Source organism: Atta cephalotes (assembly GCF_000143395.1).
Source record: "Atta cephalotes unplaced genomic scaffold scaffold00018, whole genome shotgun sequence".
Taxonomy (NCBI): Eukaryota; Metazoa; Arthropoda; class Insecta; order Hymenoptera; family Formicidae; genus Atta; species Atta cephalotes.
In genome coordinates this window covers 2,405,684-2,419,503 of record NW_012130082.1, presented here as the reverse complement: position 1 = coordinate 2,419,503, position 13,820 = coordinate 2,405,684, and the positions used below count along the sequence as shown (strand labels likewise).

The 13,820-nt window shown below is 35.5% G+C and overlaps 1 protein-coding gene across 1 annotated transcript; it reads right to left on the bottom strand.

Moving 5' to 3' along the window:
• Positions 1–11,433: 11,433 nt before the first annotated feature.
• LOC105618887 (nascent polypeptide-associated complex subunit alpha, muscle-specific form-like) lies at positions 11,434–13,323 on the bottom strand. Its single transcript, XM_012200418.1, has one exon. It carries the CDS (start codon positions 13,321–13,323, stop codon positions 11,434–11,436), a length of 1,890 nt encoding a protein of 629 aa, XP_012055808.1.
• Positions 13,324–13,820: the final 497 nt, after the last annotated feature.

Below are 13,820 nucleotides of genomic sequence, written 5' to 3'. Positions count from 1 at the left end.
TAAAAATTTATCTATGAAAGATATTCATAAAAAAAGACTTCAAAAAGATTTCAATATGAGATTAATATACGTAATTATAAAATAAACGCATTATTTTTCATGCTTGTTGCTTATATAAATAATAATAAAAATATAAAATTTCGTAAATGGAGAATTAGTAAAATATAATATTTCTTCTCATAACACAATTAGTCAAATGCTAAGCAAATGTGAGAAATAAAATTTTTAATAAAATTGTCGTGAAAAATCTTCGAACAAATATGATTATGTTTTTCATAAAGAAAAGCAAGAAAAACATGAGTGATTAATTTAATAAGCTGAAATGTTGCGGCTACATGTGCATGCCGAAAGCACACATTTGTGGTAGCAACGGACCGACTTCACGTGCTCCACGTAAATGTGGTCAACCAATTAGTGCCTCGTTTTCAGAGTTAACTAGAACCAATGCATTACAAACGTTTCTCAATTTAATAAGTGCTACTACTATTGCATCATATAAATTCCGATATAATGAACGAGCCTCATCAGCCAATTATATTTACGTGTCCAATCCAACACAAGCTGTGTCCAATTCACCTTTCTCTATTATTTACTTACAAATGTAAAATTACAATATAAAATTATAAGAAACGCTTTCTTTCTCTTATAGCAGACATTTCTATCGAAAAAAAAAATGTTCGCGTTCTTTTATAAAATATGTCATTATAATATGTATCTATTTCCAACACGTGTTTGTTTCGAGGTATCTTGTAACGCAAATAAGCATAGAAGACATGATAAAACGAAAAAATAAATAGTTATGTTCGCGCTTAATTACCGTTACTTAAATTTCAAGCATCGGAATATTCTGGGGTCGGTCTTATAACCAGCAAGAATTGGCTGTATCGATTCCGTCGGATAAAATATGCGCTGCTTTATGCACTAACTCATAACTTCCCACCTACATCGAGCTATTCGATGTATCGATAATTTCGCTTTATCCCGCATGCTCGACCAATGCGCGTTCCACCTATTATCGGAATACCGGAAAAACGATAGCGCCGCGCCATTAATCCCACTGATAACTATTATTTAAGGGAACCGCAGACCGTTCCGCATGTTATTCTTAACAAACAAAATTTGCAATAAAAATCGAGCAACCTTACCGCTAGATCTCGTGATTAATGCAACTTAATTTAAAAATATCGAGATTTAATGAAGAATTTGATGATTTAAAAAAAATTCAAAACTCATGCATGTTACAAAACACTAAACAATAAATACAGAAAATATGTAATACTAATAATGTAATACAATTTGTAATCCTGTACACACTTTGTGTAAAAATAATGCGACACTAATGAAATTTTTGTAATTATGTATAATATAAAAAAAAAGTGTATCTTTGAAAGTTTTTAAAGTTTCTTTAAAATTAAATACTTAACTTTGTCCGTTCTACAATTAATTTAGCACTGTAATTTGCATGTGTATTCAGCGCTCGTCAGATAATTTAGAGATATACCGAGATAATAAATGTTATAGTGCAATAGACTGGCACTTGATGGAGGCATATTTTTTTTACGTGAATTAATCATATCACATTCGTGACAGATACGTATGCGAGGGTGATTGTAGACCATGTTGCTAAACTATCAGTCAGCAACGAGAGGTACATATCAACAGATATGCTACACGCACAAAATTGGAAAAAAGAGAAAAAAAAGGAGATAAATCTCATTTGTCGAGAGTTGTTCCATTACACACAAAAGCGATTTCTATGTTTAATACACATGACAATAAAAATACAGCAGTTGACTGACTTATTTATTTTTTCCATTTATTTTTGTCTAGATAAAACTCATAAAAACTCTTTTCCCTTCTTTTCATTTATTTTATGTATAGCACACAATTATATGTATATAAAATTAGCGAAAAATCTGATGTGTAGGAATCGCGACAGATGAGGAAAAAATTGCCGAAATACAAGAGTTATCGTTCGCAGAGCCGTGCGATCAGCTTTTGGTATACATTCGCCGAAATGCAGCCCAAAGCGAATCCAATTTCCCAGCGCGCTTCGCGACCGACATGCAGGCGATGACGCAGGTGCGGCGCACCGCAACACGGCGGCTGAAATTAATCACTCTGATAAATAATAATAACTGGCGGCACTCTCGCGCCTAGTTAGTTCGTTATTAATACGCAATTCATATTAAACGGGCTCTTCTCGCACGCCCATAACGATATACGAGGCCGAATGTACTCGGCTCTTCACCCCCGCCCGACTCGCGCATTCGCTGTCCTGGACGCTTGGCGTGCGATATGGCGTGCAGGGTGATGCTCGTGCTTCACACGAGGCCACAACCTTGTTACTTTATGCGCGTATCGGACACATCTCATAATTAATGTGCCATAATTAATCGGCGCCGGCCCGACTCAGTGTGGACATTAGTATCACGGGACATGTACCTCGTGCTATGCCACACTGTTGCGAGTTTCTAAATAACTATCTACGATGGCACGACGCGACGCGCGCGAGTTCGTCTTTGAATCTGACGAACCCGTTTCATCGCATGACAGTGGTAGTTGGAAGTGAAAAGGGACCAACCATTATATCAAGTATTCGTAGCGTAACATACTGCTTGTTGCATAAATATCCTTGAATTATTGACTGAAACGGAAATTACGGAAGTCAAAGCAATATTTAATATTACGTATTATTTCCTTTAATAAAACGATAGCTAAAAATCGCAAAAATTATGATATCTCTGATCCGCGGAAATTATAATTTTAATACTCAACGTGATTTTATCTTAGTGTTGGAGAATTAAAATAAATGCAATTTTTTTAATGGGTTATATCATAAATTACAAAATAAAAACTGACTTATAAAACTGTTATATTTTTGTTAACAGGAATGCGATAAAAGATGCAAGACAATACTACCTGAAAATAGTTTTCCCTTCAATAATAACGTTACTGAAGAAGCGACAGAGAGCTGTAAGAAGGTCTAAGCTGATGAAGAAAGGACTTGATGAACAGACAATGGGATGAAATCAACGTTCAAACAATCACTATTTGTAACGTCGTTGTCAACGTAAATCGTACCGACGTTGTTGATAATAATTTCCAACAGTAGACAATGCAAGGCGACGAGCGAGAATATGCTAGGCGGGAGGAAATAGGCTAGGCCGTGCGAGATAAGCTTTTAATTTTCAGCCGACAATGCCACCAAATTAAAACGTCCTTCGCGAGCGCGCGGTAACACGAGGGCGCGACTACGTTTTGCATAATCACTTTACGAGCGAACAAAATCCGCCAAAATAACGGTCGACTTCCCCGACGATGATCGCGTGGTCGTGTATGCGAATATCTACGCGATTTGCCAAATTTTACGATCGGACAGCTACGCACATGTTGTCGAAATTTACGGAAGGAGAGGTCCATGCCTTTATGAAAAAGCATCATTTCCGGTCGGCTTCATGTCATGGCAAAAGTTACATCGATCGTTCATTTAACCGTTTCAATAAAACACGACGATCAGGCAACGGTAATTTTTTTACCATCTCGCGATAAAATTGCGTAATAGTCGATTGCAGTCAGAGAAAGCTGCGTTTACTTACGCTCGACTTTTAACTTGCAAAATTCGGTTTGTTAGTGTTCATTAAGAGCCAACAAAGTTTAACAAAAGTCTCACTTCTGAGAATAAAAAGAAAGTACTAAGTTTTCGCATCACTAAAGCGCAGCTATAGGGAGACAGCTGCGGTGTAATGCTACCGCAAGTTTCAAACTGTTACGGTGTAATAGTATTAATTACAATAATCCATTACAAAATCTGCGGAATATCCTGGCGGACGTAAAGTGATTATTTGTTGGAACGTGGTACTGCAACAGTGATAATCCAATACTGAGTACAGTGCTATAATACATAAGCACGCTCATAAATGAGAGAAGAGTGTTTCCCGTTTTCCGCATAGCAGTAATATATATATATATATATATATACTGTTGGTGCAAATAAATAGCCTTTACTCATGTCTCAACAAAAATTAATTTCTAATTTTAGATACAAGTATATAAGCCGTACGAAGATTTTCGAAGTAAAAATATGAAACCAAAGCATGCCACTCAAACTATAGATCATTCATATTAAGTTAGTCAGCAAAGAGAAAGAAGGATGTACAACGAGTTAACAAAGACAAAAGGTAGAGAATGGAAAGCTTTTATTTTTCACTCGACCCCTAGCGACAATGGACGGGAATTAAAGCGAAGTACCGAGCTCGCGTAATTGTTTTACGAGCGGATAAAATTCATGAAGGCCCTCGTAATATGGGCGGATGTTTTCTTTTGAGATGTCAGTTTATGCGAAACTTCCTGCGTCTTTGTCACTCTCTGTTACATAAATATTACAATAGTACTTTTCGCGAATACTCAGTCGAAGTGGCCGGTCTCTGGAGAGTTGTCGAGACATCAAATAATGTCGATAATGAAGTCGAAAATAGCCATCGATTCGTACCACTACCCCATATTTCTCATGAAGCTGCAAAGATCAAATCCAAATAAATGTTGCCAATGAAAAATGTAATCGATCACTTTTTACATGCATTTTTAACATGCGATATAGTAGTACGTATATAGAATATTATTAATATATATTATATAAGTATACATATATCTATATATATATTTATATAAATAGCAATTTAGAATTGGGTGCATTCAGAAGTGACGACCGCTCACTGAGCAAAAAAGGGATTATCTCTTATTAATGTTATATATGTTTATTTATTATAATTCGTAATGTAGAATAACTTTATTTATTATAGATAATCTTTAATATCATTTTTCTTACTTATTTATTACTGTTTATTATTTCTCTAATGAAGCGACTTAAAATTACTCCATCATTCATTGAGCGCTTAATCTTACGATCTAAACACGGGCATTAGAGAAATAATAAACAGTAATAAATAAATAAGAAAGATGATATTAAAGATTTATTTGTAGTAGACAAAGTTATTTTACATTACAAATTATAATAAATAAATATATTAATAATAGATAAATCTCTTTTTTGCTGAATGAGCGCTCAGTGAGCAGTCGTCGCTTCTGGATGCACCCGTTTCAATTACTTTTTAAAAAAGAATTACTTATTAAAAAAAATTAATCATTGTTTTATTTAACATTTAAAATTACATAAATTCATAAACAGAAAGATTCAAAGAAGCAATAAATAATTTAAGGAAGATCTCAAGAAAGTTCTTTCCAGATGTTCTTGAGAAATAGCATGCTTTAGGGAAGTGGCGAAGGGAGCGAGAAAGAACTAAACAATACAGCTAAGGGTAGCAGTACGTGGCTAAGATTTTAAACGGAACATTGTATACCCTTGCGGTGATGGATTTATCGTAACAGTCCTCTCCCCGGCGGAACCAAACTGGAGTCCCCGTTGGCAGTTACATCGTAATGATATAGTGTCGCACGCTGCTGGAAGTTTACGCTAATGGGACGAGCCCGAGGTAAAATGTGTCCGAAGTTTGGACGTCACCGACGCGGGTTTAAGAAGTTGTCTCGGGCGACGTTCCTCCGGGATAGAATCTATTGTACTACCGGGCTGAGCTTAGCATGTAGGATGGTCCATCGAAACGACAGCGCGGCACGGCGCGGCGTAGGGTATGTGGAATATAGGCTTTTGTCAAGAAGTTTCTTCCCTCCGTTCAAGTTTAGCGATTATATTGGCTTAGTTTACGAATGACGTGCTGCTTGGATACACGAATAAAATATGCTATGCGCGCACAATCTCTCTTTCTTACATGCACACTCTATTCCTTACTTTTCTGATATTCACGATTGCAACGTTATTAGAAATTCGCGAGAATCCAGTAACGCAGTTAACAAATTAAGCAAAACGACCATATCCTGAATTTTTTTTATGTGATTGAAAAACACCGATATTTATACACAAAAAGCGAAATTGTGAAAACATTTATTCAGTTAACGAAATAAATGATTCATTTAGTGATCATACAAAATGTTACATCACTGAGGAGATTAATAGTATATTAAATTTAATATATTAATTCTAGTATATTAAATTTACGAAACACTTATTAATTAAATCTTGCACTTTATATATTTGTTACATCGTTAAATATAATCTGATATTTTAAAATAGATTAAAAATTATTAATAGTAATTGGAATATATACAACAAAGAAAATTAACTGATAAAGAGAAATCACTTATTTAATGTTATAGATGTGTATCTACTAATTCCAAAATCACTAAATACTTTTATCGTTAAAGATTCTTTTATCGATTTAAACTGATTTCTTTTCAATAGCAAGACTATTAACGTGGCAAGACAATTAATGACAAAAAATAAAAAAACTTTTAATAAATTTTAATAAATTAAATTCCAAGAAAAATTTTTCTGTGAAATTCGATAGTTTAATAATAAAATTTCTTAACTAATTCAAATAGTCATTTTATTTAAATTAAATTTAAATTTAAAATCCATTATAAAAATATTCGAAATTGGAAATATAATAAATTACGGTCTTCCTTCATATTTTTAATAAAGGATTAAATATTTTTGGTAAAGATTCTTTTATCGATTTGAAATTGACTTCTTTTTAAACATGACAAAATAATTAACGATAAAAAATAAAGAACATACACTTTTAACAAATGAATTCCCAGAAAAATTTTCTTACAAAATTCAACAATTTAATAATAAAATTAATTCAAATAGTTTCTTTACTCAAGTTAAATTTTAATTTAAAACCTATCATAAAAATACTCAAAATTAAAAATGCAATAAATTACGTCTTTCTTCATATTTTTAATAAATGAAGATCGTCTACAGATTATGTAAAGAAGCTATGATTAAAAAGATATCCAGTGGTTCTAGCACTTTCTGTATATTTCCGTAAAGCTATATCTAGATGAAAGATACATCAGCTAGTCATGACTGCTAATTTCCTCTATGTCCGTTTTCCTGGTAGACATTTCCTTAAGAGTATCACGTTTCTCTACACTAATAGTTGTAAATCGTATTAAGTAAGTTCGTATATTGATTCGATCTAATTTTCATGTTCTTATGTAAAATCATTACTTAGGGAGTGCCGTGTAATTTCTTATGCGTATTCTATTTTTAATATATAATTCGTTAAAATTTTCTCAACATTCAATAGTAAAAAAAAAACAGAATAACACAACCAAAAAAATTCATAAAATAATATGTGAAAAAATACTTCGCAAGTATCACGATAAAAATTTTTAAAAATTCATTCCGTTGAAAGTTATAATGTACGCTTTAGTGTGTTTGTGAAATTTTTCGCCATTTCGCTAGCTGCCCTGTTAATCTAACTACGCGGCCAAGATATATACATATTTAGATACAGAAATGCATAACAACGAGAATATTTCAAGACATTGCATTCTCAATTTTTAGCGCCACTTTTGCGAGTTAAACTTAAATTGCTTTAACTTTCAGACATCTCAGTTCAGTCGCATTTCATCTTCAAAATAACTTTGTAGATGAATAGCAATATTATCATGTAAAATATATATGTCTGTTATTTCTTTTATCATAATATTTATCAGAATAATATAATTAAAGTTCTCGTTGTTAAAGATTTAATTTAATCTTTAAAATATAATATTTAATTACATAATTCGAAACTCTTCCAACAACGAAATAGTATTTCAAATTACTGCTTTCACTAGTTCTCATTAACACCGTATTTATAAAATCATCTTAGTCTCTATAATTACAAAGAAGAAAATAACGAAATAGTTTATAATAATTCATTAACATCACAAACTATACCAGAAAATGATATAAACGTCATAGCAGATGCTATTTTTTGCTTTTCGACTCATACTATCTGCGGCATGGATACAAATTTTCCTGGAATTTTCCATTACCCGGTGAACGTGATTCCATGTCCAGCAAAATATTATCGATGCGCTGTATTGTGCTGTATCGAAATTTTCACATGCCAATTACAGGCAATCGAAACCAATGGAATGCGCTAAACAAATAAAAGGCAACGTAGATAATAACGAAATTAAAATTAAGTATCGCGATTAAAATCATAAATTTCTGTATGTACCCCTGTGAAAATTTAATCCTATTCATAATCTCAGAATATCTAGGATTTTATATTGGATTTTATCCCTCAATATATAAAATAAATATAGCAAATATAGTAAATAATGTATAACTGCTTCTTCTAAAATCATATGCAAATCTGCTAAGTAATTATGTTAAAGTGTCGTTGACTTAGTTAAAAGTCTTTGCACGTCAAAAAAAATTTTTTAAATTGGTAACATAACATATTCTTTCTACATAAAACATAAAAACTTGTAACATAAAAAATATATATATATATAAATAGTTTGCTATTTACAAAATAGAATTTAATATTTTCTGAAATGTTGTTGTTATAAAAAATAAAAAAATAATAACCGATATATACCGATAAAATTAATAATTTTAAACTAAATATTAAAACAAAGTAATAATAAAAAATATATAATAATAATAATCAATAAAATTTAATTTGTATATATAAAAATGAAATAATAATAATTTTATAATAAAATTATTTGTAACAATTTATTATTTGTGATTATTTGTGATTATTTGTAATAATTTATTATAATTTTGATATCGATTACAATCGGTTTGTATATCTAATTGATATCAAAATTATAATAAAATTTCTCCTTATTAAAAATCTATTTATAAATATAAGAAATTATCCGAAATTATCAAAGCTTATCAAATCACAAAATATACAACGTATTCTCATTTACGGAGTAGTGACATACGACGCTATTATGATTACTAATCACGTGTTTTGAGTTCATGGTCTACCACAACGTCATCATTCATTCATTAAGAAACATTAAGCGAGATCCAACCAAAAATTCACTATTCGTTGAGAGTGTTCTTAGTAGCAAATCTCATTTACATTCATCAGTAAGATAGTGGTCGTATATAATATATATATATATCTCAGTCGTGTCGCTATAATCAATGTTCTTGCACAAGATTCAACGTTCATTTGCTCGCGCTTTGAGTCACGATATTAAGACTTCAATTAAGCAACCTCGTCGACTTGGAAACTAATATGCCATTGGATAACTCCAACGCGTATTCAGAATGCACATCTGTATATTTCGGACGTCGATGTGAGAAGGCAGGAAACTAGCAGGAAAATCGTTCTTCCGCATCCGCCATCTCTCCAACGCTCCAATCGGCGATGTCGACATAGAGTCGAGAGAGACAGCTGTACGTATAATGACGTGGTGTGTGTCCTTTGAAACGACTTGCAAACAGTGGCGCAAGCACTCAGAAGGAAAAGGGTGGAAATGGGCGGTTGAATGAGAGGAATCTCTTGGAATTACCGGAGGTCGTAGTTTAATCTTAGCGCCGCCATCAATTCCCGCGGAATTTAATCCTTTGCCACATACTTGTTATTTTCAGTAAGAAACGGGATAGTTTTCTATCGTTTCCGCGACGACGTGCTGCGACCGCAAAAATTGAATCCTCGAGACAAATTGCTACAAGACATTTATTTTTACACGTAAATTGCAATAAGACATTTCGCACTTATGTACCATTCGAATTTGGAATGATTATTCCTTTATATCAAAGTACATGTACTATATTTCGAAATATAATATAGAATATAAAATATAAGAAATTGAAGATTTATATTTTAATATCGCATTTTCAAAGTTTTTTTTAAGAGTTGAGACAAATCAAAAATCTATTAAAAAGATAATATTATTACAGAATATTATTACAGAATATTAATGTAATAATAATATTATTACAGAATAGCAGTCAGATTTAGAAATTATTTCTAAAACAAAAAAGTTGCTATCTTTTTGGGGGCAAAAACATCCGCAAACAAAAATCTGTAACGTACGCAATTTCATTATCACCTATTGTTCAGTTCACCAACGAAAGCAAGCAAAAGGGAATCGTCGATTGTGTATTTATATGAGAGAACTCAGTTTCAAAAGCAATGGTTAAACGCAAATTAAAAACTAGCAAGCGCAACAAAAGAATGCGCACAATGAAAATTGTAATGAAAACTACTTTCTGGACTTGAAAAGTGTCACAAAAGCATTTGAGGAATTAACCGAGTGGCCGGAACAATTCCTCAGGACTCTCTTGCGGCAGCAATTTAATATAAAATAGTTCACACGACAGTTGTGTGTTTCGTGCACCATGAAAATAACACAATCCCGCATCCATTGAAAATAATATTCTCGCGTTCTATCAAAGAAAGATTGTTGTCACATAATGATTTTATAGAATAGTATTTATTTTTTTATATAACGAATTTATTATGTGCTCATAATTCTCTGACAAACCAAAATTAAAATATTATAAAAGGAAAATATAATTTACATTTATATATTCTTAGTTTTTCAATCTTGTTTTCGCAAATGCTACAATGTATAAAAATAAGTTTTGTTAATCTGCACATAGTTTCAATTTACAAACTACGAAGTTCTCATAGAAAGTTCTATTTTAAAAAATTTGTTACGGTCATTTCGCAAGTGACACCCATCTCCGATGCGAATGGAGTTTTCTAGTTAACATCCCCATCTCCCATGCATTATGCAAGATGCGCACGCATACACATTCGTCGTACCGGAAGTGGCGGTAAATCGGATCTGAAACTCCCGATATATCGCGCGAACGATGCGCCCTTCCACCCCTTTATGCGTTTGCATATAAATAATATCGCAAGATGGCGGCGCCGAATCATAAAGTTCCTGCGGAACGTGAAGTTGCGGTTTGACTACCTTGCTTATCTGTCTATATACAATGTTTTCGATCGATCCATACAAGTAAAGAGCGAGAAGCGCTCACATATATTTTTCAGATCCCAAATTTATGTATGACCTTCTATCGAGAGATCCTAAGATAGAATTCTTCCTCATCATCGAGCGGCGTATATTATCGATTTAAAGTGCAAACTTGACTTAGGCATCAAATCGCTTCCAGATTCAATAAACCACTGAATAGGTGAATAATATCCTACATCGAGAAAATCAATTCATCAATCAATTCATCAATTCGATCAATTTGCTAAGGAAATATTCACAAAAAATTCTTAGATAAATCTTCTATTTTGATATTCAATTCTACTATATATCTTATTAAAAAGTTTCATGAATTAACAATATTATAAAGATATTACTATCAATTTAAAAAAAATTTTTATTGTGTATGATTATTCCTTGTACAAAATGAAATATTAAATTGTGTCATAAAATGATACACAACAATAAAAAAAATTTTTTATATTAATACAAATTTCTTAAAAAAATTTTTTTATATTAATACAAATTTCTCAAAGAAAAGTGACTGCACTTTGCTCAATCAGAAACGGAAATCTCGAAACAGAAATAAACTCGTGGGGTCTACTAGTAGCAACTTGCAACAGCATAACGAAAATATAATGCCATGCAAAGCCGAACGACACTGACCTTAGCAAATCTTTCCTGCGTGTCAAGAATTTCTATGAACAACGACACCTTATCGTCCATGATCTTGAAACCGTTCCTCGGCTGCGCCAATAGCTGCTGTATCGCCTGCGACGTAGTGAGCGGCGTCGCCGGACTCGTTGCTGGCGTGGAAGTTCTCGTACCAGTACTTCCACTGCTGGAGTTGCTATTGTGAAGATGAGTGCAGCCGAGGAAGATTGGATTACCATTCGGGGAAACACCGCACGTGAACGGACGGAAGGGAAGTCCGTGAAATGTGGGACTAGGTCGCGGAGCGGATGTACGAAGTAATGTTTGAGCAGATGGCAGAGATAATCGTCGCACGGCACTCTGATTTTGTTGTTGTTGTTGTTGTTGTTGTTGCTGTTGGCTCTGTTGTTGAGATTTCGAAGGCGATTTAAGTATCTGATAATCGCTAGCGGCTGAAGGTAATGACCGGTATCCAGAATCCGAGGGGGAAGCGGGTGGCATGGGAACTCCCTGTGGCGTCGTAGCGATACTATGAGGTCTGGGTCGAAGGGCGGCGCCCAAAGTCCAGGTGTTGGAGTTTCCAGGATTAGTCAGTATACTCAGACAGGGCCCTTGTGACGTGGGCGTGGGTGGTTGAGGATGTGGCATGGTCGAGGCGTACGCTCTACGAGGTATGGGTTGATGTAGAACCATCCCGGAGGCACCCCATTGTATAGGCTCCCCTGGTGTGCGAGCGGACGCGGATACGCTTGTTGGTGTTGCTGTTGTAGCTGGAGGCAAGCCTGTTGCAGCTGTAACGGGTGTCGAGGCGATGCTGTGAGGCCGCCTAGGTAAGGGTTGTTGGCCGTTCCATAAAGATTGGGGTGGTACAGCGCTGCGAGTTGCGGATACCACGACGCCGCTGCCGCCGCCGCCGCCACCGACGCTGCCGGCTGATGTACCGTTACTCCTTGGTTCCTGTTGACCGTTGATGCCGCCATTGATGCCATTGTTGTTGCTGGTGGATAGAGATACTGGAGTACCGGCGACCGAATGGGCACGCCGTTGTACCACTCCTGGTACACCGCATGCGGTTGCATTTGGTGTAACACCTGAGCCCCACGCTGCCGGTGCTGTTGCTCCTGGTGCTGGTGCTGCTGATGATAATGGTGTCGCTGCGGCTGCTCTACCACCGAGCTGACCAAGGGGATGTTGGACACCGTGGAATGGTGGAGCGGCAATACTATGAGGACGCCTCGGTGCTGTTGGGTGTGGTAACCCGTTGGGTGTAGAGCGAATTTTATTTGCGCCGGATGCTGGTATCGGGGCAGGTGGTGTGTAGAGGGGGAATCCGTGACCATTGTGACTCGGGCTACGGGTGGGCAGCTGATTGATCGGGGACGATCGCAGATTGTTGTGCTGCTGTTCGTTCTGGTGTTGCTGATGTTCGTTGACAGAGCTTGCTCGATTTGAGGGGGAGGGGTGTGTTGGGGCCGGTGGGGGCGGGGGTTCCAACAAATTTTCAAGTTCTGCAGACAACGACCACGCTGAGGGTATTGCTGATAATGATGGTACTGTTGGTAACGCTGGTAGTTGGACGGTAGTTGTTGAACCGCCGCCGCCACCGGGCTCGGAGTTGTTGATTGCGACGGCAGGATTTGGCGAGGCGGATTTGTTGATGTGTGCGGTGCGTCCACCGCCGATGAGAGCGGTGACGTGCTGTAGATGACGATCATTCAGGCTCGCGCGTCCGTTCACATTGCGATAGAAGCCAGGACTCGGCGCGAGATTTAGACTCGTCGGTTTTTGCTTCACTCCGCCGTTAGGCTGCGGAGAGACGGCGGGTTTCGGCTCGCCCATTTGGTTTTATCGGCGCGAGGACACAGCCGATCAGGTGTCCAAACTCGAGAGCATCGCCTTGGTTGATTGCAACTCCGCGAATACTTTCAATCTATTGTGAGTCTATTGATCTCTGTTTAAGCGCAAAATTCCCATGTCAAAAGTATCTAACTTACAATATTTCAATGTCAAAAGTATTTTCAGATGAAAATAAGTCTTCCTCAATAATACTCTAAACTATTTTAAATATTAATACGATCATAGGCGCAAAACTATTCAAGAGTTTAGTGACATCTGCTTCGTGTAAGAAAATCGATAAATTCCATCCTTCTGATAAATTCAAGATTACAGTTTATCTGCACAATATTATACCGGATTTCACAAGTCTATTTATATTTCCGTTGCGTCTGTATTAACGATTTTATAGGTCGCTGGTAATTCGATGCAAAGTTCGATATTTTGCGAATCAATGGCACGGATTTATTCATTTGCCATGTCGTTTTCTAGGCCGTTTAAAT